Genomic DNA, 27,456 nt, shown 5'->3' on the forward strand with positions numbered 1-27,456 from the left:
GATAGGAAAAGAATGTCTGGTTTGTGCCCCGGGCTAGGTTTCGAAGATTTGGAACTGCACTCGGGTTGCCCAAACCCAGGCAGTTCCAACTCAAAATAATCATTGGTCCCGGCAGTCCTGGCTGCCAGGACGTGTCGATAAAAAATGTTGGTTTGTCTGATTTGTGGAATCCTCGACAGGTTGTTTGTCCTCTCGCATACGCTTTCTCTGAAACTGATATTCCATGTCTTCATTATTTTCCTTCTCTAGTGCGGTGCACCTGGTTTTGGTTATCAATAGTCGAGGAAATGGCTGAACAGGATGTATCCGACCTTATATCCTTAGTAAAAGTCAGTAATAGATTTTTCTTGTCATTTAGTTAACACCTCAAGTGTATTTGACATGCAAATAAAATGACGATGCCATCATACAAAATTATTATATAATATTTTTTGGTAAATAGACAAAATGATAAAGTCATTGTAAAAACACACACACAAGTGGAGGCGTTCGAGTTCGAACTCCGTTCATACCATTTTGACTTAACAATTTCAGTATTTTACCAATTGAGTTAGGAATTATGAACTATTATATAATATTGAAAAACCCTTTAAAAATAGTATTTAAAATTACAATAGATTTGACAAAATTACAATACCATAGTTTATGTATTTGGACTAGAAACTAGCTTCCTACATTTCATAATAAAACTGCTTTAACAACAAAATATTGTCACAATACCCATAAAATTATTAGTAATTATTTTTGTCTTATTCTCTTACTTATGACTTTTTTTTTCCTTCAATTCTTTTCATCAACATGGATATCAGTATTTTTTAAACAAAAAAATGTTATAATATTAATTAATTAAATTTCTTTCCTTTTTATTTCATACAATTTTAGTATTAAATTTGAGTTTATGTTTTGACTTTGATTTTAATTCTTTGTATAGAAAGAAAATTTTGAATTAGATGAAATAGAAATAGTCCTGTAATTTCTTCATTACACAGGTTACCGGAGTTTCAACCTGGATCCGAACCGAATCCATACTCATAACCACAGACACCGTCTTCTCTCTCTCTCTCTTCACACGAAGAAGGAAGTAACGAAGAAGCATAGTATAGCATAGCTTAGCATAGATCTAATTCAGATTCATTGCAATTTTCAATAATTCACATTTCAATCCCTAGATTTCTAGGGTTTCGGATCTCTTCATGTACCTAAATTAATGGCGTCATTCCGACGGACGTTATCTCCGGCATATCACGACCGTCACTACATAAACGGCGGTGGTGCCGCCTTTTCACCGTCGTCTCCATCTCACAAACTTCCATCTTCAAACGGAAACTACTCTGCAATAGCTTCGTCGTTTCAGAGATTAATCGGTGGCGTTTTCATGCGACGATACAATCGAAAGGGACAATGGCGAAAAGTTGCTTTCAGGTGCGTTCTCTGTTTCTTCGTTGGGTTTTTATTAGGTATGTTCCCTTTCGGTAATCTCATTCATGAAATTCCTCAACAACATCGTGAAAACAACAACAATATCATTGCTTTTGATATCAATAAAACTCCACAATCTGATGCCAAATCAATTCTCAATAATCGCGTTTTGAAAAAGCACGTCAGCGTCGGTGGTGGTGGTGATGATGAGGATAAGGATAAGAAGAGTAAGGGTTTTTTGATTGAACAAGTAAGTTTGAGCTCAAACATGAACGCTGAGAAGGATAATGAAAAGCTGAAAGAGAGGGAATTGATCGAATCTGAGAAAATTGATATTGTGGCGAGGAAGCAATTGATTATTGTGACACCGACTTATAACCGCGCTTTTCAGTCATATTTTTTGAATAGGTTAGGGCAGGTTTTGAGGTTGGTGCCGCCGCCGCTTTTATGGGTGGTGGTGGAAATGAATTCTGCTTCTATGGAAACTGCTGAATTGTTGAGAAAAACGGGTGTGATGTATAGGCATTTGGTGTGTACTAAGAATTCAACGGATGTGAAGGATAGAGGAGTTCATCAGAGGAATAAAGCATTGGAGCATATTGAACATCATAAACTTGATGGGATTGTTTACTTTGCTGATGATGATAATGTATATTCTCTTGAATTGTTTCAGACAATCAGAGATATCAGGTACATATTCTGTTACTTCCTGTTGTGTTATACCTACTTTTTTAGGATTATTATTCGGTTTATCCTTTGAATTTATACTTAAAGTTATATTGCTTGTTTTGGAGGTATGGTTGTTGTAATTGTAGTATGAAATCGTTTGCCTTTTGTTTGTTGGCTTTTGGTAATCTCGAGTTATCAATGTCTCAATGCAGTTGTAGTTGGTACTGTTGGCTTTTAGGGTTTACTTGATGTGTAGCATGTAAGTTCGTGGGATTGTGATTTGGGAGTTTGGGTTTTTGGGTTTTTTCCCTCCCTTGATGATTGTTTTTTTTTTTCTCTTAAATATCTTTGGATTCTACCGTTTCTCTGTATGAATTTTATAACGGGCGGGCACCGATACACTTGTAGTCTAACGGTTGGCTAGAAATCTATCTGCATTATCCAATGAGTCTGGCGGTTACAGTTATTGAGGCATTGGTGGACCAGTTAAACACTTGTGCGCCGTAAATGTCACCTTCATAACTTGCTACCGACAAGTTGGTTGTTCTTGAGAGGAGTTAATGTGGCCGAAATTTGCGGTTCTTTGGGGGATCAATTCGGGGTTTTTACATACGCAAGGACTAACATTTTTTCTGTCAAATACTCCTAATTTGTATTGTTTTGATTTTAATGATTACATGACTAATGCGCCTTGTTTTTGGGTATTCACAAGCTTGTCTGGGTAATGAAGTAGCTGCATTTGTCCTTTGTTACATTAGCATGTTTTATTGCTATTTCCTTTATAAATCTTGTTTTCACCTTTTCCTTCATAAATTCTCGAAAACAGGAAATAAAGTGAAAATACGGTAACATGTTAATGTTTGTATTATTAGTAATTAGTAATGACGTATTGACCGAAAATGGAAGGGAAAAAAGTACACGTCTTTCCCTTTTTAATTAAGTGTAGGAGGAAGGTAGGTTGACCCACTCCCATGGTCGAGACAGGCCACATGCTTCAATGAAGGTTCATAGTGGAACTACTAGAATCAGATCACTGTTCAATTTTACCTACTGAGCCAACCATCTTTGGCAATTGTGTTTTTCCTTTGATTGTTATGTATTGATTTCATTTTCCTTTTTTAATGAAATGGAATCCAAATTTGAATTTTTCAAATATATATTTCATGATTAAATAAATTTGTGTGTTTGGAGCTGTAAATGTCCAGTTTTCTGAGTTGTATCTACTGGTTTTTCACATTTGAAACATATAAATATGATGTTTTCATGTCGACAACTCTTTTCTCCCATCCTCTGTGTACATCATTTAACTTTTACATGCTCAATACTGCCTTTATGAATTGTGTCATCCAACTTGTTCATTCAGTTCCTAACCCTATGTTCTAATGTTGAACTGGTTTTATAGTCGTTTTGGCACTTGGCCTGTCGCCATGCTTGCACCAAGCAAGAACAAGGCTATTTTGGAGGGTCCGGTATGCAATGGAAGCCAAGTGCTTGGGTGGCATACAAATGAGAAAAGTAAAAGACTTCGAAGATTTCATGTTGATATGTCTGGGTTTGCATTCAACAGCACAATCCTGTGGGATCCAAAGCGGTGGCGGCGCCCTACTTCAAATCCTATACGGCAATTAGACTCAGTGAAAGAGGGTTTTCAGGTATTCCTCCTATCATTACTTTTATTTACACCACCCCCATATCACCTGCAATTCGTATTATCTGATAATACCTTTAACTTTGACAGGAGACCACCTTTATTGAACAATTGGTGGAAGATGAGAGTCAAATGGAAGGTTCGCCACCGGGTTGCAAGAAAATAATGAATTGGCATCTTCATTTGAATGTTCATAATATAGTTTATCCAAAGGGTTGGATGCTTGAGAAAAACCTAGATGCTGTCATCCACGTCAAGTAATCTTCCACCAATTCTATAGAGTGTGTGATAGGTATGGTCAGATTTGTAATGTGCCATAAAGAATTTTATTTGTAATTCTTAAGCAAATGCAAAAGCCGCTAACTTCTAAATCTCAGTTTTGTTAGTGGTGCTATAGAAAATATAATGTCGATAACTTGAAAAGTTTGTCTTATTCTAGGCCGTTGTAATTGTAAGAGTATCCCGTCATCCTTAGCCCCCTCCCCCAAAAAAGAGAGAGAGAAAAATTCCCCATTCTTTGGGTCCCAGCAACAACCTGAAATTCATGTAGTTCAAGAAATTTTTATGGGTTTGTTATACTTTTTAACTGGAGACCAATTTAACTTGTCTTTTGATCATGACAATTTTCTCATATCGGGTAGCTCATCAGTTAGCCACCAGTGGCACTAATGCTATGTTGCCCAACAAGACAGAAACAGGTTACTGATATTGTCTCCCAAATTTTCTTGCACAAAGTTATTTGCAGAGGTGGTTTTTTGCTGTTGTAAAGTATGCTATTGAGAAAGATTTTGCAAAGGCTATTCAACAAATTATTACTTGATGCTATAGAAAAAAGTCAAAAACAAAATTCAAAACAAAGTCAGCCCCGAAAGATAAGAAGGAAATTCATCAACTGGTAGATGACAACGACATCATATAAAGTCACCGTCTTCAACCTAACATGGTTTCTCTGCTTCTTTCTATAATGGTTACTCACTTTGGTTGGTTGCTCCTCTCAGTTAATTATGTTGTTTGTTGCATCGTGAGTTTGATTTGAGGGAAGATGTTAAATAATAATTTACTAGATATATGTTATTTTTGACCCTTTATGTTTCTAAGTCAGTAGAGTTGATTAGATATTACTATATTACTATCTTGTAACCCTTATTTTTAGATGTTATATCATTGGTATTTTAATGAAACCCTAGCCGTCTTTGTTGTATCATCCACTCTTCTCTTTGGATCTCAATATTATTTAACCACACCAACAACTGCTAATAAATAATGCTATATTGCTCATCGTTAACACAGTTTCACAGCCAACAACATCAACTCTAACATAGTTACACAACCTACATCAATAGTTACACAACCAATAGTGTATCAAGCACAATATTCCTAATTTTCGTAGTATTCATGTAAAACATAATATGAATAAAATAAGAATGTAAAGCATAAAATATATAATTCAATCTTACTTCATTGTTATTTGGAGCATGTGTATAAGTAGAATGACTATAATATAATTCGAAAAGCAAAGTTTGTTATTTGGAGCATGTGTATAAGTAGAATGACTATAATATAATTCGAAAAGCAAAGTAAGATTGAAAAACATAATATCCTATTGTGCAACAGAAAGACTATAATATTTGTCGAATTATTTCCTCATACTTCAATTATGTTTCTTACAACTTTAAATACAACACACAAGCTAACTACCTTCCTAGTAGTTAGACAGTTTTACGGTTTTTCCTCATCCCTTCTGTTAACCGCCAAATAGTAACCACATATTATATATTATTACATATTTTAGAAACTGGCTATTATATATAAAATAATATTAATAATTTATTTGATATAGGTATCATATTACCATTGCATATTTTGAGACACATTTTTCTAAACTAAAATTGTTAAAATTTTATTTGCGATCTTTCCTAAAAAAAATTATTTGCGATCAACATTATAACAAGTAGTAATTAAGTAGTTGTATTTTAATTTCTAGTTAAATAATTTTAAAAAAACAATAATTATAAATAAATCATTGATAACCTTTTAATTTCTGGGCAACCTTGATTGATCACAGTTTAAAATAAAACAATTTCAACATAATAAACCTTCCAAACAATACGTAAATTAAATTTCCCAACCATCTTATTCTTCTATATTTTTTTATTTGACGCAACCAAACTTAAGACATTTCATAACAAATAATAGTAGCAATAAAACTAGAAATTGCATTAAAGTAGTGCGAAATATTAGTGTAAAATATAAGCATGATTTTGCTTAAATCTTCCTATTAGCGTTATTTTTTATTTGTTTATAATCACAATTTAAGGAAATTTGTAACTATAGTCTCAAACAACTTCCAAAGCTTCCCTAGCTTCCACCAACTCGGCTGAATTGATCTTGGACCACAGCGTAGAAATGGGTGAAGGGAAATAAAATGGTATACATTGCTTGAATTTTTTGCTGTTGGAAAAAACCGGTTGTTAGTAAAAATCAAGGATTCAGGGGCACCCTAAATATAAAACATGCAATAAGTTTATGAATAAAATTCAGTTTGAAATTTAACTGAATTAAAGTAATTAAAAAAAAATACTAAAATCCAATACAGCCTTGTAAAATAAATTTTAATTATCATTTCATATTGTATCATTATTTTCTTACCCTAACCCAATAGCACTTGATGATATGATAAGAAATTTCTTCCAATTTAATAAGATGTCTTAGAATTGAATTTTGAGAACGCAACAATATTAAAACCCTTGAGGAAAAACTTGTCATCCATTGCAGTGGTACTAATCTCTACAGTTGCGTTTGTTTTATAACAAAAAAAATTCTTTGGTTACCATTAAAGTAAATTGATTTTTGAACACCTCTGGCTAATATCACAGAAGGATAATTCCTATAGCACTACCCCCAAGACCTGAAAATATTACTACAATCAAAATTGAGGCTTCTTAGAGCGCATAAAAAAGAATTGATTTTTACTTTAACATTTCTAAAAATGATTATTACGAAAACTTATTCAAATATACTCATTAGTTATACATTATAAAATAAATTTTGATATTCTTCAAAAATTCATTGACAGAGGCTTAAAATAGTAAAAAAATATCAAACAGATATTTTTTAAGAAATTTTCTGTGAATCTATTCAAAATTATTTTTCCTTTTAAGCATTTTTTTTAAATTTTATTATCTAAAAAAAAGTTGTAGCAAAAAGATGAAACATTTAAAATGACTTTTTACGTGAAGTTAATAAATTTCTCATTCAAAGTTTTCTTAAAAAAATCTGTTAAAAAAAAGCTACATCAAACGAACCCTTAATCTTATTCGGGGCTTTCAGCAGCTTAATTGCATTTTGAGCATTATCAGGATTATCACATCCTTTGGAGAATGATGATCATGCAATTACACATATATGCAGAGTCACATTTCATGACCAAAAAAGGTAAAAATACATCAAAATTGGATGAATAATATAATAAAAATACAATGAAAAACCCACAAAAAACTAAGATACAGTCATGGAAGGAAGCTGGGTGGATTTCCTCAAGCACTTGAAAGAGGCTCCAATCATGGAGAGGAAATTTGTTGATACAATTGAGAATGCACGCCTTTGATTCAACCGGGTTATATAAACACTCAATAAGCTGCATTCCGGTTGGTTCAAACAATTTGTCGACGATCACTATATGAACTATTAATTTGTGGGTTTCCACGTTAGTTGCCTGGAAACCCCAGAAATTGACGAGCTCATCGACCATATTTTCAATTGGGCCATGGACTAAAATTCTGCCAGTCAATCAACTATCATGTCAGAGTTGCCCCACTAACTGAAGTACTTGTCTCAGAATGGTGCAATGATGTCGGTAAATGTTGCTGCACGTGTGTTTCATTTGCGAGGCCGAGAACAACTAAAGTTGATCTGCACATTGATATTGTAATTTTAGTTATTAACAATGAAATTCAGCCAGCTTCTCAAGTATATCCCAGAATGCAAAGGAGAATCTTAACTCAAACAAGATAGATATGATATATTCACTTCAAAGTATATCATCCTATTTTATTCTTCGTCCTCCAAAAAAAGTTCTTCGGTGACAAATGGACCAAAAAATTGTGATCAAATCACATTTAAATATCTTAACCTATTTTATTAGCTGAGGAATAATAGCTGACAACATTATGTCATTTATAGACAGATCAGTTTACACAGCAAAAAAACTTGAGAACCCTTCAAGAGTTAACCACATCTAGTTTTTACCAAGGATTCAAGGGCCGTAACAGTTACAAAATTATTACTTCAAATTAAACCAAATATGTACCCTGATCAAATACTCAAAATTCATTGCAGAAGTTCTTGAATGCCTCCTTCATATTAAACAAAAAATGTACCCTGATGAAGTGCTTAAAATTCATTGCAGATGTTCTTGAATGACTTTTCTAAAATAATCATATCTAGAAAAGCTTACCTACTAAGTGAAGATTTTACAGTTGGTTGGTTGGCATAAGAAGCAAGGGGACCTCTGAGATTGGCATGCTTGTTGAGTGCACTTTCCAGTTGTTGAGGCGGTAACTACAAGGAGAAAACCAAAAAGGTTATGATTCAACCCAACATAACCAGGTTGAAAGACAATGAATGCGGATGCACACCACTTATTATCACAATTCAGGCCATATCACAATAATGAACAAGATGCAGTACCTGCAATAATACATGAAAAGAACGTGGCTGCGTCTGATATACACATTTTAAGAAACCAACCCAAAGTTTTGGCATACGCCACACCTGCACTCAGAATAAAGTAAAACATCAGCTGCGGAAAGGCCTTATTGGAATAACCTGAATTCAAGATTAAGTAAGCATACCTGTTTGGTCACAAGTTTTGAGAGTATCTCCATGACAAAATCAACCTAGATAGCACATTAAAACTATAAGTTGACATTTTCTCCATATGATGCAAGACTTCAAAACACCACAACGAAAACAACAACCAAACATTTTCCTAGGACTAAGGGAGTGTTCGGGTACAGTTTAATCAAGTGCTAAAATTAATAAGTGCTCATACAAAAGTTGTTTCTGCAACGACAGAGGGAATGGGGATAAATCCACATAAGCTCTGTATAAGTTACTTTTATAAGATATTCCAAGGAGTTCACAAGAGAAAGTCAAAAACAACTCTGAACATGCCAGTATGGCACATATCATCTAAGAAGTCAACTTCAAAATAGTATATTTTAACAATCAAGAAATGCATTAACAAAAGCAGCAGAGCATGTATACCCAAAATTGAAAAACAAATTTACCAGTGCAGGAAAAGCATCAACGGCCTGAATAATTGTTCTCATGAAAAGCAGAGGCAGCGGTGTTTGATCAACCTGAATTTTTTAAAAATAAGGCAAAAATCAATCAAGGTACAACCACTATTATTGGTCAAACATGAAAATACTGAATCTACTGACCATCTGATTCAATGCCTTGGCCAAAACCTGCTGAGTGAACACTGTACGTTGTTCAAAACAAGCTGAGCAAGCATCTGTTATCTGATAGTCCAAAACAATAATTCAGAGTCACAACTTATGTTTTGAAAGGTTTTCAATGGTTGATATAATGACATATGCAACTAAGAATAAAGATTAAGACAGTACAGCTAATCAGATTTTGGTAAGCTAAATGGTAATGGGCATATAAAAAAAAGTACTACTACCTCCGTCCCAATTTAATTGACACAATTTTGTTTTTCACACATATTAAGAAAAATTTATAAATAAAGGGGAAAGTGGAGTATATTGTATTGGGAATGATAAAAGTAGTATTATTTAGTGTTATATTGTATTGAGAATGATGAAAGTTGTATTGAAAATTGAAATGGGTCAGTTATTTTGGGACACTTTTTTTTAGAAAATGGGTCAGTTATTCCGGGACGGAGGGAGTAGCATTATAGTTACTGAAAAATTTGATTAAATCAGGGTTGCATTTTATATGGCAGACCATGGTACAGACAATCACAATCAGACCAAACATTTAATGCACAAGACAAGAACAGTGATTTCATTAGATCTAAACAGTGCTATGCTAGAGCTTTTCACGCATGAGTAAAAGGCCGCAAAAAGAGTAAAACAGGCGTTTTAAATTTCCCAGGGAAAATAATGCACTTACAACAAGACACCGATAATCGCGTGAAACCAGCAGAATCACATTATACATCACATTTTTATTTTGTATCGATAATCAGTACTCTGCAATTATATGGAAAAAACCAAGTCCTTTCTAAAAAAGAAATTACTTATGTACTTTAACCCCCAGATATAAGAGAGGAGAGAATCAGAACTCGAAAAATATCGGTACATAAAATGATAGAAGACGTGCCTTCTTAAGTGCAAGGCCATCTTTCTCAGGAACAATTCCATGGATTGCAACCAAAACTTCTACAGGTGTTAAAGCTGGACCTGTATGAGCTGAACCCTGCCATGAATAGCTTAGAATACTTAGCACCCATTTAGAGAGAGGGGGGACGGGGATAAAGAATATATGAACAGTTACAATGAAAAGCTTTAAATACCCCGTTATAATTTCACTCTGTTCAGGCTAACTTAAATATAGGTCGCATTGATCGTACCCAAAAAGGAAACTGATTTATGGAAGTGGGGTGTGAATTAAGAGTGCTAATCCCCAGATTGTAGGTAACCCCAAATAATGAGTAAGAGACAGAATATGAAATTCAGCTTGAGAATTCACATGTACCTGTAGTATGTGGGCAAGTGCCCTTTGAAACTTTTCCAATGGAAGGTCCACAAGTCGGGGGAAAATTGGTAAAACCTGCAATCAGGAAACAATTGAAGCTGAAACCTTACAATATCCACCATTCTTACAACAAGAACATGCCAATCAACACCTAACATTGCATCATGTGCTTAAAGTACTGACATACTGTTTAAAGAGAAAATGTTGAACCCAATGAAAATGACAACGTCTTCACACAATTCCACAACTTAACCAGATAGAACTAGATGGTGGTTCACAAATAAAACATGCTTACTGTAGGTCCTAGAATAAACTTTACCAGCTGGATCTAGATTTGACATTGGACAGATACTTTCAATAAACTAAACACCAACTGAAAGGATGCTTATAAATGAGAATCTTGTCATAGAACACTTTTAACAGAACTTATTAATCTAACATTTTCGGCCCTGAAAAGAATGCAGAAGATACCTATACAGAGAACTAACTAAAAAAATATGAAAAGTAAAAGCATCCCAAACATTAGCATAAAACGGCGTGTTGCACTATAATACAATGGTTTTGTAATAAAAATTCCTAAACATTTTGTGATCAATTTCTCTGCACTGCAGTATAGATTTTGTTTGCATATACAACCAATTAGATCACACTATGATGCCACTTTGTTATGTTAGTTCCTAAAAAACCACCACATATATGTGAATGGTGAGATGTGATTAGATATGTGAAAAAAAGTTGCACGGTGTATATAAATTAAAATCTAAATATTTTTTATGCCAAAATGAGATGCACACCGCACATTCAATTACGTCAATTTTATTTTAAAGAAAAATTTAACAATAATGTAAATCAAAAGGAATAAAATGAAGGAAAGTTTTCAATATAACCTCCGTTTTGGAGAGCGATGACAATAATGGAACAAGAATTGTAACATCCTGCAAAGGAGAACCAGAATAATAAGAAAACAAATCAAATCAAAGCATTGCAAGAAAATTTAGCATTGCTTTTAGGTGTTGAACATACTCTAAACTTGGTTTCATATAAATGTTTAACGGTAGATATCAAATCAGAAGATGGTGTTGTGTCTTGAGTCAATATTTGCAGCACCTTCAAGAAAATAACAACATTAAAATCAGCTTTCATGTGCTAGTAACTCGGAATATAATAAGCTATATTTAGCAACGAGAACGTAAATTACCAGTGTCAGAAGATTTTCACTTCCTTTTGGTGGATCAGATATGATATGGAGCAATTCAGAATAAGATTGCCCTAGGGCCCTCACAAGATTAGGAATGTGGCGATGAAAAGCCTGCAAAAGCATTAGAACAAAAAGCTAAACGACAAACACCTTTGCAGCACAGGGACGTGGTTATAATGATATAGGTGAAATGTTTATGTTTTCAGAGAAAATTAAATAGTTATAATTGGGTGTGGATACTGTCCCATACATGAGCTAAACCTAAGGATTGAATATGCAGAAAAATGTATGAGACGGAAAGCGGACAGTTCAGGCACAAGCTCTCAATCTTGGTAAACTAACATACTCTGAACATTTTATGTGAACCGAAGAAAGAGATGAGTTAATCTAATTTTATTTATCCTATTGGTAAACTAACATAGTCACCAAAATAAGATCTGTTCCACACTTCTTGACTTTGCCCATAGACAGAGGTATTAAATAGTATAACTGCTCCAAAGACCAGGGCAAACTTCATAACTAGTGTTCAGACTAAGGTCGAAAACACTCATGTGTGTATAACATAAAAGACCCAAGTGGATGATTAACCTAGTTATCTGTTTATTGCAACAATTATACAGATAAACTAACATAATAAACAGAACAGACCTGCTTTACAGTTCTTGAGGCTTGCCCATAGACATCAAATACAATCTGTAGAAGACTGGGTTTCTGCAAGGATAAGAAAACTTGGGTCATATACCGAAACAGATTAAAAGTAATCATCATTGTAGTCATTGCCAAGAGTGATTATGCATAAAACTAACCTTTGTACATAGAGCAAAAAATAAAGAAATGAGGCGTTGTGCCTCAGAAAACGATATAGATGAAACACTTTGACTTGATGGTTTAGCAACTCCAGCAGGGTCATTTTCGGGCTCTTTAACCTGTGAAGTACCACTTATTTCAAGACTTTCGACCTGAAAAGTTTAATAAGCCACTATTGACGATGAGTTTATCAAACACAGCAATGACCAAACGATGTCTCTCTTGGTTTGATATATTTTTGAGCAAAATAAATATACAAAAAAGATAAATAAACAGACAAAACATGATCATGTCTAGGAACAGAAATATCAGGGAATGTATTTCTGTTCAATAGGTTTCTGTTCTTTTTACTCCATCTTAAGTTTTATGATTTGGTCTAACTCATTCGTACAAAATCGGCTTGTAAGGTGAGGATTTCTTCTTATTTATAATTATTTACAATAAATATATTTTCAAGTTTTATAGGGGAATTAAGCTAATGAGTCATACCATGAAGTTATGGGAAAGGGTAATTGAGCGAAGACTAAGAAAAGAGACTCACGTTACGGATAACCAATTTGGTTTTATGCCTGGGAGGTCGACTATGGAAGCGATCTACTTACTTCGACGCGTGATGGAGCGATATCGGACGGATAAAAAAGACTTACACTTAGTTTTCATTGATTTGGAGAAGGCGTATGATAGAGTACCTAGAGAGATTTTGTGGAAAGCCCTGGAGAAGAAAGGGGTGAGGATTGCCTATATTCGAGCTATCCAGGATATGTATGAGGGGGCTTCGACTAGTGTGAGGACGCAGGATGGGGATACCGTAGATTTTCCCATAACAATAGGACTGCACCAAGGGTCAACCCTAAGTCCTTATCTTTTTACTTTAGTTTTGGATGTGCTGACGGAACACATCCAAGAGTTAGCACCGAGATGTATGCTTTTTGCAGATGATGTAGTCTTGCTTGGTGAGTCGAGGGAGGAGTTAAACGGGAGGCTAGAGACTTGGAGGCAAGCCTTAGAAGCGTATGGCTTCCGCCTGAGTAGAAGCAAGACGGAGTATATGGAATGTAACTTCAGCAAAAGGAGAAGTGGGTCTACCTTGGGGTGAAAGTTGGAGATCATATCATACCCCAAGTTACACGGTTTAGATATCTTGGGTCCATAATACAAAATGACGGAGAAATAGAAGCTGATGTACATCATCGTATTCAAGCCGGGTGGTTGAAATGGAGAAGAGCCTCAGGTGTTTTGTGAGATAAGAAAGTACCACTTAAGCTGAAAGGAAAGTTCTATCGGACAGCAGTCAGGCCGGCAATGTTGTATGGTACGGAGTGTTGGGCGGTTAAGAGCCAACACGAGAGTAAAGTAAGCGTAGCGGAGATGAGGATGTTGCGTTGGATGAGTGGTAAGACTAGACAAGATAGGATTAGGAATGACACCATTAGAGAGAGAGTGGGGGTAGCACCTATAGTAGAAAAGTTGGTAGAAAATAGGCTTAGATGGTTTGGGCATGTAGAGAGAAGACCCGTAGATGCCGTGGTAAGAAGAGTAGATCAAATGGAGGAGAGTCAAGTTAAAAGAGGTAGAGGAAGACCTAGGAAAACTATTAGAGAAACCATTAGAAAAGATTTAGAGGTCAATGAGTTGGATCCAAATTTGGTTTATGATAGAACATTATGGCGGCATTTGATCCATGTAGTCGACCCCACTTAGTGGGATAAGGCTTGGTTGTTGTTGTTGTTGTATAATTTCAAGTTTTATCTCATTCAATGTGGGACTCTAAAGTCTCAACAGAATTCTCCAGAGAGATCATTACGAGGTATAGAACTAAAAAAAAAAAAAGACAAAAGAAAAGAGAAGGCCTAAAAATAGTACAAGTTTACACCTGTGCCTCTGTTCTTTGTTCAGTAGGTCCAGATTGCGCTGCATTTGAAACTTCGTGATCTACTGCAGAGAGAAGCATTTTTGTCGCAAATTTCTCAACATCTTCAGCTATGTAACTAAGCTGAAAGAGCTTGTTTGTCACCTGTCCAACACAAGCAAAAATGAAGTTGGTTAAATTATCAATAAACAGTTCATTTGATATTGTACAACAAGAGGTTATAGCTTATACCAGCCGAATAGCTTTAGCTCGAATCTCGTCCTGTGGATGAACAGCACACTGCCATGGTAATTTAACAGATTAAAAATTAGAAAGTCAACATAATAAACAGCTCCAACAACAGAAAAAGAAAAGCCAACTTCAAGAAAACAGGCAAACAAATAACAGTTTAAATAGTGGCTATTTTGCAAAACAGTGGACGTGATACTCATATACATAAAAAACAGTATTTCTTTGTTTGAAAAAAATATATATATCGGACCAAATAATTGGAAAAGGAAAACCAAGTTTATAAAACATGTACACGAAGAATTTGAAGGCAACAAATTAATCATCAATCAGGGAAGATAACATTCACTGTCCAAAGGACCGATACTAAGCTACTAGAGACACGTGAATGACAGACAGCTTACCTTCAATGCTATTCCTAAGCAGCCTTGTCGGTTTTGTGGACGACCCAAAATTAAACTCCAGATAGCACCAAGGCCTTGAGTCACACGCTCAATGTCGCGGATAATTTTTCCATCGTGATCAACAACATCAGAATAGCATAGATCATCCAAAATCTTCAAGGCAGATTCAGGCAGAAATGGAACTTCACCAAGAAGTTTGCTAAAAGACTTGTCTGAAGCTGGAAAAGAATCCAATACAGTTTTGGCCTACACAGAGGTAATAATCTGAGTGTTATAAGAATGACCTTATGTTAAATGACATAAAAATGTCGTTTATAAAAAACCCAAGCAATCATTTATGAGCATACCACTCCCAAGAGAAAGTTATCATATAAAACAGCAGAAGATGAAGTGTTTCCTGCTGAATCCAATATCATCAAGGAGTGAAGATGGTACAGGACATGCAGAACAAGTTCATGCCCCTGAAAATTCATTAGCAAGTAATATTTTAGAATCATTTAAAAGAAATTAATGAACCAAAGAGGGTAATGTTTTTAGAATTATTTTACCAACATGAAACTAACAAGTTAGAGTCATACAAGACTGGAACTACTCGTCGATTATACTATAAAAAATCGACTCCAGAATCCAGACATTCCAACAAGTAACCAGCCACTATTTTTTTTTTAATTCTTCAATAAAAAATCGACTCCAGAATCCAGACATTCCAACAAGTAACCAGCCACTATTTTTTTTTTTTAATTCTTCAAGCACACACTCGATCATCCAGTTTTCATTATACATAATGTTCCCCAACATCATATATGTAATTCATTCTATAAGTAATAGACTGCATATAAGCTTCAACTACAACATCATACTCACTCCATTCCAAATCTTTATTCAAAATCTTTGGAAGTTTTAGCATTTTATTTTTGTTTCAAGACAAAGGGTGTTTCAAAAATCCAACTGTATTTATGTATTTATGATCTTTGCATTGAGAAATGAGAATTGTAAAACAATTAATGATAAAATCAAGGGTATTTTAGTACAAATACACTTCAATTATATGATTTCTTAATATGTGTACAAAAACCTTAAACTACCAAAGGTGTGGAATGGAGGAGTATGTTTTAGCTTAGCAACACAATATGCTTGACAAATGAGGTCAAATCTACAACTATGATTTTAATATATATCATCACATTAATATAGTTGCATTTATTTCCACTTATTATCATCTAATAGAAGATGATTCATCTAAACCACAAAATATACCATCATACACATTTTAAGCCTCTTCCAATAAATGGGTAAAAAAACACGCATATAATTAAAAATTGACAAGGTTAATCCTTATCTTTTGTATTTTTAATTAATAAATCAACGTCCCATAAAAGGAGGTAACTGGTGTACTCATTTTAGTGGGGTACACAATAGTCTCAGCCAAGTAGTCCAAATTTTTGGATCCATAATGCAAAATTATGCACAATTCTGTTTGGCTCTCATGCATGAATAGCAACTGCCAGAGTACCCCTATTGAAGAGAGTGAAATGTATAATGATAATCAAACTAATGGGGCCAACAACTGCACTCGAAATATATTCAGCAAATCTTTGTAACCTCGTTGAAAATATAAATAAAAAATAAAAAAATTAGAACAGATTCTAAAATGCAGAAGAGGCACCTTTCGCCAGTGGTCTTCCAGAATGTGTTTTTGCAGCATCGTAATGATCACATTATCGTTATCAATCTGCAATAGAGAGCCAAAATAATAAATGATAATGCTGCTCAGAACTTGTGAAGACGAAAAATGATTAAAGTGATTTCCTTGTGGCGTACAGAAATTAATCAGAGCTTGCATTACAGTCAACTTTTATATGTCATGTGAATTGCAGTACTTAGTGTTTCAATTTAGTAAAATATATTTCTACCAACAGAGGTTGGTCCAGTTGGTAAGGAGTTGGCTCATACCCCGCAAAAGCGTGGGTTCAACTCCTGCTGTCGGTGTCAGAACCTCGTTGGTGGGTAATCTGGAAGTATCTTTGCCTTGGCCCTGTTGAGCCTCAGAACCCAAATCACCTAAACTTTAAGTAGCAAAAACACTACCGCATATGCATTTCATTTTTTCTTCCGGAAAGGCAAAAATAATTAAAATGATGTAGAAAAGGCTCAAGATGAGCAATGACCAAACAAATTACATAATAATAATAATAATAATAATAATAATAATAATAATAATAATAATAATAATAATAATAATAATAATAATAAGTAAATCAAACAAGACCTTCAAAAAGTTCCTTCCGCAAGATAAAGCTTAAACTGTAATAACTAATACGACAGGCAACCAATAATCACACAAAATTACAACGGATTGGCTATAAATCCCACCATAGTGACACCCCATCTCATTATCTTAGTAATCTGACTGAAGTTTCAAAAACTAGGTATGCTTTCAAAACAATGGTAGCTTCACATTCCCCATAGGCAGCTTAAAACTCCCCAACCAACGCAGCTTCAACCCAATCATGTCTTGACTTCACAAATGCATGTTAGTGTAGCTACACATTCTGCAGAGACTTTTTCAAGAACCACTCTATTAACTACCAACCCCACTCATTACTTAATTGCAACGCAACTACAAACAGTATTCCGAAACAGCTTCCACCTCTTCAATTTTATTGCCTCGATATGACTGTGCTTCATTCATCATTGATCATTCTACCCAAACCTTCCTCTGGTCCCACGACAGCCCCATAACAATATATATAACCACTTCATTCTAGAATAGAATAGAATATAACAAATTCAATCTATCAGCACCATCACACACAAATCATAACATCTCTAACAAATTCAAATAACATGTGCCCAGCATCCCCACCCGATGCTTTGTGTTAATGAATCTATTATGATTATGACAAACCAAAACATTCCTTTGGGTTCACTATCCATTGCAAGATTGAGTAATCAAAACCACCGGTTTTTAAATATTTTAATGTTTCCAAACATATATTTACGAACACAAAAACACATTTGTTTGATAACCTTTAGGGTTTATTACACAACACCTACCTTAAAAGACGCCTAATCACACTACCATTCTTATCTTTATGACTCGGCATCATCATTAGCTAGTTCTTAACGCATACTAACTTTGGTACTTCAGAAGATGAAACAAAGATTTTGAGTGAAATTTCAAAATCATATTTGTGCTGTAAATCTTACAATCTGAGTTTTTCAGTTGTACCATTTGATTTCTTATGGTTAAGGCAATTGACTGTATATGGTAGCATATAAATACTAAATAACTAAACTTCAGGAGAGGAAACAATTTAAATATTGATGGTAAACCACATATGTAAAACATATAAATAAAAATAAAAAAATGCACATTAATATCCTCAAATATCATTAATTCTTGGAACAATAAAAAGACGAAACAATTTTTTTACCTGAGCTACAAGTCTAGCTAGTAGTGGCATGCAAAACTGTTGACAATCAGCCCCTTGCAAATGATTGTATGACTCTATTATGTGGCTAATAGCCATGTGTTTCACCTTACTTTCCTGTTCTTGGGATAGTTGGATGTAAGGTGGAAGCTGTGGCAACTCCAGACAGGTATCTTCTGATGTGGGTGACACTTGTACGTCAACAGAAAACTGATCAAACTCTAAAATAGATGATGAATCTATCCCATTTGTTTCATTATCGTCCAAAAGATTTGCTGTACTCAGATTCTCATCTTTTGAATCAGTGGAATAGACCCCGGGATCCATAGAAGCATTTGCTTCCATAATCTGGTGATCTCCAGGCCCTTCAAGAGCCTCTGTTTTGGGACTAACCCGGTCAGGTCCTGGAACTGGAGGGCCTTCGGAGATCAAGTCATCATTTTCTATTTTGATTGTTAAATTTGATTGGATATCGTCATCGGTGCTTGCAACATGATGTGAGGCAGGTTTAATTAAAGACACGGGATCCTCAGATTCTAAATGTGTGGCCGCAGTATCGTCTGTAACTGAGACAGCTGCTCCTCCAGGAGTTATCGCTCCACGCCGCGGATCAAGGCGACGAGGGTCCTGAAAAATTTGAAGTTCAATGAAACTCAATTGGTGTTTTTATAAGTAAATATGAAAATATTAAATGGAAGATACCAGTTATATAAATATCAACTGGAACCGATTCTTGCAAAAATCAAGCAGATTTTACCCGGCGTGGATCGCGTTTAGAATCAGCAGGAAGGTTACTGAAATTAGATGTGTCGGATGGTGATGAAGAAGTGGCAGTAGAAATGGCTGTAGTTGAAGGGACTTGTGCTTGGGCAGAAACAGTCAAGGATTGGACAGAACTCATTGAAGCAGATGTTGTTATAACCTGCGATTGACTGACGAGGGAACCTACTGGTCGAGTTACTGATGGACTCTCAAGCCTTGCTAGTGGTGGGGGTGCCTTAGGCAGGTGCTTCATATTAGCTATGACAATATCAGCCAATAGATCAGGATGAATCTGTGATATAAGTATTTCAAGAGATTTGGCGCCTCTTTCTCCTTCAGCAATCAAAGCACCAATAACGGCAATCATTTGCTCCACAGCAGTTAGTTCACTTTCCAAAACAGGAACATTAGGTGACACTCCGTTAACGGAGCTATGATCCCTCCCAGAATCATTAGCTTGAGCAGGTGAAGTAAAGTCAGAGTCAGGACCAGAACGAATCCGCTTAGCAATCGCCTCATGACCATTGGCCAATTGTTCATTATCATGAGGAACAGGTCTTTTCCTAGATGATTCCCCTGAAACGGGCAACTGAGTTGATGGTTGATCATCCTGAAAATTAAAAACCATATTGAATAAATAAACGGGGAAAACTAGTGCTAGGTGTCAGAAGCTTACTTGGCAGAGGAAAAAAACAGTAAATCACTACTTGCCTTGTTAACTCGAGCATCACGGGTAAAGCGATCAGCACTTTTAATCATTTTGTCTACTTGCCGAATTACCTGATCAGCTGCATCGCCTGCATTCATGGCTCGCAGGCTCCTTATCAGTCTTTCTCTTGACTGTAAAACATAATGAAAATAATTATTTAAGATAATGAGTCTAAACATTATTAGCTATATGAATACAGAATCCTTATCGCTTATGAGCAAAAGATCCTCATAGAAACTATTTTCATAGTAATTCTCTTCCTACCCATGCTTGTGATCATTCACTTTGTTATTCATCATAAAATTCTAATTGTGTGCAAAAAATGAAAAGAAAGATATGGAGGTTTGTGTGTGATACAATAACAATAGTTCCATTTGGTCAACATTTCACAGATAAAAAGCAAATATCTAAGCCATTTCATTGCCATACAATTTTGGGCGAGATGTATTACAGTTTAAGTTTGAGGCTCAAATTTAGAAGAAAAACACATTTACCTCTATTATTGGAGAATAAGTGCATCTTAGAAAACCTAAAAAAGCTGTTCTTAAAGAGTACTGAATACTGGGAACATGACATCCTTTCACTGTTTGAACATTTGGATCAAAATCAAGTAATGCTGAAAGGATAGTATCATAATGTTGTGACCTTTTCCTTGCAATGGCTGCTAAACTGTCAAAACATATATATTACAGGGTTAGACTTGAAATGATATTTCATGACAGAAAGTGGAGGCAAGAAAAGAGAAGCAGCACCTAAACCAAAGCAAATACATGTAATACTACAGAGCAACATAATCATAGTGCAAAAACTTCTAAAAAAAATCTAAACATTTGGATAAAAATGCATATCGGAAATGTATCTTTTACTAGTATCACTTCAGCTCATCCATTCAAAATTCTAGACGAAGACAGTCTAACTGAAAACCATTAGCATGGATAGCTAGTTGTTGAGTATCAATAACAGACATCACTACATGCACAACTGTCAAAGTATCTGCATTTGATTTTAAGCAATACTAACTAGTATTTTGTTTTAAATTCATATTATAATATCCTATGCAGATGGGATATATCTAACAGAGTATGGGACAAAATGCTTTTAAACGATGTCAAAAACAACCTGAACCAACTGCAAAATAGTATATTAAAGATCTTGCTAAAATTTTGGTAGTCGGTCTTGATCCTTGAGATGATTCAAGGAATTTAGATTTTTTACAGTTACTAGTTTGAAAAGTAAAGGGCAAGAATAGGACTGGAGCAATAAATGAATGCACTGAAGAGCAATTTGGGATAGAACCAACTATGAAAAGATGGTATAATTTCATCTTAGATAGTTGGGAGATGTGTGGTGAAAACCTGTAGAATCCCCTAGTACAAACAGTAGATCGTATAGAAGGTAGTAAAATAGATCACAATAGGCAGAGACCATGAAGACCTACGGTTCAAGCCATAAAAAAAAAAAATTAAATTTTAATGCTTTGTCACTCGACATGATTTTATGCCATCTGAACTTCTGGGGAAAAGGAAAATGGATTTTTCCAATGGTTTTGCCAGTTAGACAGTCTCCACAGCATATGTCTGATATTCTTACTTAACCCATTCATTTTTGGGAATTTTAGGTAGAGTCCAGCATGATTCTCTATATCTGAATTTGAAAAAATAGCTGAAAATGCTCATGTGACCAAAATAAATCAGTAAACTCCTTGTTCTGTCAATTGAAATATGTTGCAATGCTACAAAACATTGCAATACTCTAATGAAAGAAAACAGGCAGTGATGAAGCCACAATTTTTCACTAAAATAGTGCACAAATATATTACCCACTCATCAACATTGTAGAGAAAAAAAAGCAATCAGAAATCAAACATATGCTCCAGCTCAAGACCATGCACACAAATGATATGTTTGTTGCTGGTATAAGCTGAAAAGGCCAGCTTATGGACAATATCAAAGAAATAACCCAGACAGTGCCTTGTGGAAATGACAAAACGATGCTTCCAAACTTCAGAAGCAAAGCCTTATCAATCACAATTGATTTCCTTACACTGTCTTGACAGTTTTTATATATAAATATGTATGCAGTCATTGAATGTGTCTGTCATATAAATATGTATGCAGCCTCATCTTATTTTCCAAGCCAAATTCTAAGAAACTGACTAGCAATGTGCATTGTCATTAGGTGGATAACATACAGACTGGTTACAGCTCAATGAATATATTTATTCTTTATTACTAATTGCTTATTTTGTAGCTGCTCGAGACTTCAATTTCTCAAAAAAATGTTTACAGGAATGCAAATTTATCTTCAGACCATGGCGAAAAATTGAAATTAAACCCATCATTTATCATATTCCTTGCTTGCGCAAATAAAACAGGGTAAACAAAAAGGTTGCAATTTAGAAACTGGTTGCGAGAACAATCAAGAGATCCACATAACAGAATGAGCTAAAAATGGAATGAAAAATCGAGAGATAAAGGAGCCAAAATAAATATGTAACACAAGCCCACCAAAATAAAATTTGAATTATTGAGGCATTAATTGTGTATTGTGCATCAGCTGTTATAATAAATACATTAACTGTGCATGTGCTTACAGCACAAGATTGTAAATAGTAAATGGTCTTCTCTTAACAGTTTACAATAATAAACTGCATCGCTTGACGACCATGTTTCCTCAGTTCACGAGATGACCATTTTAATGCATCACTTTTGATTTCTATCACCCGGCCAACTGGCACTTCATAGTATAACTAATGAACCATCTTATATATTCTTATGACCGTAACTTCCATTTATTGAACCACCAATGCAGAAGCACCCAAGTCCATTAACTCCTCATAAAGAACAGGTCAGCATGCTGCGATGTTATAAAAGAAAAGCAGTTGAACTTGTTCTATCCATGAGTCCCTGCTTCAATGCTCACTCCATAGTTTTGAACATAGTAAAACCACAGATAAAATGCAGTTATGTGCTAAACTTTTAAAGCCTTTCATTTATCCTAAGACATATAACGGCAAAAGCAGTGATTATGGCAGAAGCACGATACAATATTTATAATTTCTAAAATAGCACATATTATATTATATAGAATACATTGCAGTTGCAACAAAGGTTTTCAAGTAAATGCATATGCAGTTTTAATCTATTTAACTTCAGAACCATTGCTTGGAAACAACGGACCTATACTTCTAAAATAAAGGGCTTAAGAGAAAAATTGTTGACCAGAGAGGCATAGACTTGGGCATCTCTGTATTTTGTGGCAATATTTGAGCTTCCTTTTTTCGCTCAAACCTCTGCAGTTAGTGTTTTTGTTTCCATCTTCTTGTTTTTGTACTCGTTCATTTCTGGCATTAAATTACTATTTTTTTACCCAAGAAAGTATTCAAACATTCATGATTCCCTGCAATAATTTTGCTTTCATTTTTATAGACTACAGGTACACTTTGTAACTCACATATAGTTCATAATGTCATTCACACTTTGACTTTTTTCATTGCTTTCATTTTTATGGGCTATACACTTTGTAACTCAACAGGTAAAATCTTGAAGGTTCATTATCAGTCATGGAAATTCAGTAGAGTCACATGGCCCAAAAGAAGCAAAATGAAAAACAAGATCAAATACCAAAAACCCTATCTGACTCGGCATGTATACCATTAAAAAGGATAGAAAGAATTATTTAAAGCATGGCATATGTTTATGCTAGATTGTTACCTTACTGAAGCTAAAAACAACAATAGCTCGAGAATACACATACACAGCTAAACAGACATATTTTAAACACAGATATGAAAAGTGTCAGTCAGGAAAATAATTAATACTAGACTTACTAGTTATGAGGAGAAGGAAAAATTATGCCTAGGAAAGGTACAAAAACCAAACATGCGTGGATATATAAAGTAAAAACTGTTTGGCTGCCGACTGTTATCTAAATATCCGTTCACAAATAGAAGTTATCATGCAATAGAAGAAGGAAAAAAAGCCTTTTATATGCTACCACACAAGTTCAACAAGTAGCCTATTGGACAACTTGTATAGGATATACCACCATCAGAGAATGAAAGAGTGAACAATACTATGAAAACAAAGGTCAATGACAGCTGCAACTATTAAACTCACCAATTCACAACAGTAATTGTCAAGCAACCGGGGGTATTGCCAGCACACTGCAACAATTTTAATAAAATGCCAATTGTCCTATTTGCCTCTGTCATAAGCACCATTGGATCAAGAACAGGGTGAGAACCCACCAACCATGAGATATTAACAGCTTGCCTGACTCCTGTATATCAATGTTAACATATGAATGAGCAGATGAGTCGATGACAATTATACAAACAAATCAATTCCCTATCCTAGATTGGAACGTGAGAAGGAAAAATTGCAACTTAACTATGTAAAGAATCCAATTAAATTTGTTAGAATACATGTTGGGAAATCCACCTTCATAGCGGTCCGCCCCTAGCTGCCTAATTGCAGCATTTGGGTTGCCTTCATTGCAACCTTCAACACCTTCATTATGTTGAGTGTGAAAGGGTGGATTTAGTCCTACATTGCCTAGAGATATGGCATATGTGGTGTTTATAAAGCTTGGGCCGCCCTCACCTTACACGCCGGTTTTGTAAGGATGAGTTGGGCCCAATATAAATATAAGAATATATAACAAATATCACATGTTATTTAGGCTGCAGCTTTGAGTAATTTAAAATATAATAGACTATCTATTAAGACTTCTTTCCATATATCTCTTTGTATTTCATAATTTGTATCCTTAATTAGAATTAGGAATCTGTCTTTTATTAGTAAACTTAAGGGTTGGTATTTAGTCCTTGGTATCAAAAATCAAACAATAATCAGAACTCAAAGTCTTTAGTTACTCTCTTTCCTTCCTTGTCTAAAACCCTGTAACTTCAACATAGTATTACAGAGCTATCCTCTATAACCTGTCTGGTCACTATTCCGCTTAAAAAATACGGAACTCAATTGTGACTATGTCATTGTATACATAATTGATAATTCTATCTTCCTTGTTTGTTAGTCATGCACTGATGCACATATTCTGACCACCCTAACTCAAGCAAATGCATTTCTACCCAAAGACACCCAATTTCCCAAACATGTCAAAAGCAATTTTATGCTACAAAAAGTCACTCTTGTCTCTCTCAAAATCGAATTCAAACTTCCGCTTGGACTAGTTTGTCCCATTGACATGTCCACCACACAGCAACCTCTAGCTATCCCAAATGCAGTTTGGCTTCAACCATCCTAGATGCCATTTGTCCTCGACTGTCCTAGATGAAGTCTAGCTATAGCTATGCCTCAAATCGATATGTCATTTCTATCCTCAAATGGTTCTAGGTACTCATGTGTTTTCACTTTTCACTAATGATCTTTTGAAATCTTTCTTGCAAATGAGTCATACAGTGATGTATTACATAAATTAGCTATCTATAATTCCTATCAGCTATCTATTGTAGTCCTACAAATTGTCATTTCTCCCGTTTCAATAATGAATCGTATCGGGGTGAATAATTTGTGGTTGTAATGCACACCAAACACATTTTTTTTATTTTCTTTAGGTATCTAAAATTTGTTTTTGAATTGAACAATAATCAAATGTTGAAACCCTATAACTTAAAGAAAACTTGTACTCGTCAAATTTGAGAAGCAATACCTTCAGTAGCTGATTTCTCAGAATCACTGATGTCAGATGTAAAAAGTAATACAAAAATCTCCAAGAATTTCAGTGCCAGCAACTTTATTCCAACAGAACCACCCTTCAAAATCAAATAAATTAATTATCAAATCATAATGAAAACAAAAAAACCCACTGTTTGCCAGGTTGAAAGAATGATATTCACATTCCAAGCATGGAATAAAATTAAAAAAATAAATAAACAAATAACCAGTGATTGACAGAAGTTTAAACTCAATTAGCTAGTCATAATATAAGTAACATGGAATCTAAAATCTCAGAAGACAACAACTGGAAACATGTAAACATTTAAAATACATAAAATGGTAATCTAAAGAATGAATACATAAAATGTTTTCCAGAACATAACAATTTCTAAAAAATGAATACAGTAAAATAGAATGAGACAACAAATATCTGTGCAGAAATTAAAAGCAAAAGCTAGTTAGTAATTACCTCGAGAGCAATCTCAAAAACAGCCTCCTTGAACTTAAACATCCACATCCAAATCTCTTCTAACCACCTCTCAACATTACCACATTGTTGAAACTGTCAAATTTCCAAAATAGCGTCATTCGTCAGTATCACACTACATACCAAAGTAACGAAAATAGAGGGACTGGCATGGGCACAGGCTCTTTGCCCCCAAAATACAAATCCTTCTTTCTTCAAACGCGACAAGAATGAAGGTGGAAAACCCATCAAAAAAAACTGAAGTCAATTGTAAATAGTTCCCGGATTAATTAGCCGTGACAAGAGGAAGAATTTGAAATTATTAAAGGTTGTCAACAATTCAACACAGCCAAATCTTATTAACTACAAAAATAATACTACTAATACTATAGAACCCGGATAAATCCATAACATGGCAGCGTTATCAGTGGTAATTTTATGCAAGTCATGCCAGATCCACCACTATAACCCACCCAAAAACACTATTTTAATTCACAAAATAACATTTTTAAAGAAAAAAATGAAGAAACATATGAATAATAATTATGCATTTATGAAAAAGGGTTACACAATAAAGTACCTGCAAAATCAACTCCTCAAAACAAGCACAGAAGATGTTTGTTCCACTAATAATAGACTGCTTTACGACAGTTACATCAGTGTCTCTTAAAAACGTTAATAATGAAGAAATCAATGTAGGAGAATGTTCAACGGCTCTAAAACCAATCTCTTCAATTATTCTGAAACAAAAATAAAATAAAAAAATGAGATAAATTTATATATGACGTAAATTAAAGAAACGAATTGGTAAAAAGTAGAATTGAGAAGTTGTTAGTTAATAATTATTACTGAATGAGCAATTTGCGAACGAGAGATTGATGAGAAGACTGAAGTTCGAGGAGATAAGGGAAAAGGTCTGCAGCGAGGGAGGGGTCGATGGAGAGAAGGAGGTCTTTGGCTTGTTTGAGAGAAGTGGTTTTGACGGAGATGTCGCCGTGGTTGTTGGCGGCGGCGAGGAGAGAGAGGACTTGGTCTTTGGTGGGTGGTGGTGGTGCGGCCATGAATGAATTGTTAGGGTTTTGAACAAAAACAAGGTTTTGTTTGTTATTGTAAATTGTAATTGTGAGGATGAGGATGAAGATGAAGGAGAAGGGTAAAATTGGGATTAGAATTAGAAAATGGAAGAAATTGTAATTGAATTAGGGGCGCGGGGTGTTCAACTGTTCTTTCTTATAAATCGCAACAACATAAGTCCCGCCTGCCTCGGTGGGACGATGCGCTATTCAACATTCGGATTGCCAGGAGTGGGAAATTTATCTGCTTTTTTTCTCAAATCAAATCAATTTTTTTTTTATTCTTTCTCCGCAGATAATTTATTTTATTTCTTTTTCCAACAAAATCTAATTTGTTATTATTTGTTTTTCTTATTTTT

At 34.8% G+C, this 27,456-nt stretch overlaps 2 protein-coding genes across 3 annotated transcripts; one reads left to right on the forward strand and one right to left on the reverse strand.

Annotated features, from left to right (window-relative positions):
* Window positions 1-957: 957 nt before the first annotated feature.
* IRX9-L (Nucleotide-diphospho-sugar transferases superfamily protein) lies at window positions 958-4,322 on the forward strand. The gene is made up of 3 exons (XM_085756895.1): window positions 958-2,109; window positions 3,491-3,740; window positions 3,827-4,322. The coding sequence occupies exons 1-3, from the start codon at window positions 1,208-1,210 to the stop codon at window positions 3,995-3,997; spliced, it is 1,323 nt and encodes a 440-aa protein (XP_085613021.1). The 5' UTR covers window positions 958-1,207; the 3' UTR covers window positions 3,998-4,322.
* A 2,705-nt stretch (window positions 4,323-7,027) lies between these two features.
* Window positions 7,028-27,309, reverse strand: LOC146942812 (symplekin). 2 transcript variants are annotated; one of them, XM_085756896.1, is made up of 27 exons: window positions 26,874-27,309; window positions 26,605-26,764; window positions 26,028-26,120; window positions 25,551-25,653; window positions 23,996-24,158; window positions 20,372-20,546; window positions 19,880-20,008; window positions 19,164-19,778; window positions 18,410-19,033; window positions 16,639-16,704; window positions 15,320-15,433; window positions 14,973-15,218; window positions 14,572-14,619; window positions 14,344-14,484; window positions 12,470-12,622; window positions 12,312-12,374; window positions 11,664-11,774; window positions 11,489-11,572; window positions 11,353-11,400; window positions 10,466-10,540; window positions 10,091-10,186; window positions 9,184-9,264; window positions 9,028-9,099; window positions 8,590-8,634; window positions 8,426-8,509; window positions 8,193-8,296; window positions 7,028-7,648 (listed from the first exon to the last, which is right to left on the reverse strand). In XM_085756896.1, the coding sequence occupies exons 1-27, from the start codon at window positions 27,083-27,085 to the stop codon at window positions 7,534-7,536; spliced, it is 4,020 nt and encodes a 1,339-aa protein (XP_085613022.1). In that variant the 5' UTR covers window positions 27,086-27,309; the 3' UTR covers window positions 7,028-7,533. The 2 variants fall into 2 exon arrangements, with proteins under 2 accessions (XP_085613022.1, XP_085613023.1); XM_085756897.1 differs by lacking the exon at window positions 7,028-7,648 and adding an exon at window positions 7,838-8,091.
* Window positions 27,310-27,456: the final 147 nt, after the last annotated feature.

The sequence above is a fragment of the Medicago sativa genome, chromosome 3, assembly GCF_051527215.1.
Source record: "Medicago sativa cultivar Bolivia chromosome 3, Bolivia_mono, whole genome shotgun sequence".
Classification (NCBI taxonomy): Eukaryota; Viridiplantae; Streptophyta; class Magnoliopsida; order Fabales; family Fabaceae; genus Medicago; species Medicago sativa.

What these genes read in the sequence shown, in the direction of transcription:
- IRX9-L (XM_085756895.1), top strand. Translation starts at nt 1,208, where the DNA reads ATGGCGTCATTCCGACGGACGTTATCTCCGGCATATCACGACCGTCAC. An exon ending in CAGACAATCAGAGATATCAG is followed by an intron (nt 2,110 to 3,490) that starts GTACATATTCTG and finishes CTGGTTTTATAG; the next exon opens with TCGTTTTGGCACTTGGCCTG. An exon ending in CAGTGAAAGAGGGTTTTCAG is followed by an intron (nt 3,741 to 3,826) that starts GTATTCCTCCTA and finishes TAACTTTGACAG; the next exon opens with GAGACCACCTTTATTGAACA.
- LOC146942812 (XM_085756896.1), bottom strand. Translation starts at nt 27,085, where the DNA reads ATGGCCGCACCACCACCACCCACCAAAGACCAAGTCCTCTCTCTCCTC. An exon ending in TTTTTGCTCTATGTACAAAG is followed by an intron (nt 12,375 to 12,469) that starts GTTAGTTTTATG and finishes TTATCCTTGCAG; the next exon opens with AAACCCAGTCTTCTACAGAT. An exon ending in CAAAACTTGTGACCAAACAG is followed by an intron (nt 8,510 to 8,589) that starts GTATGCTTACTT and finishes TTCTGAGTGCAG; the next exon opens with GTGTGGCGTATGCCAAAACT.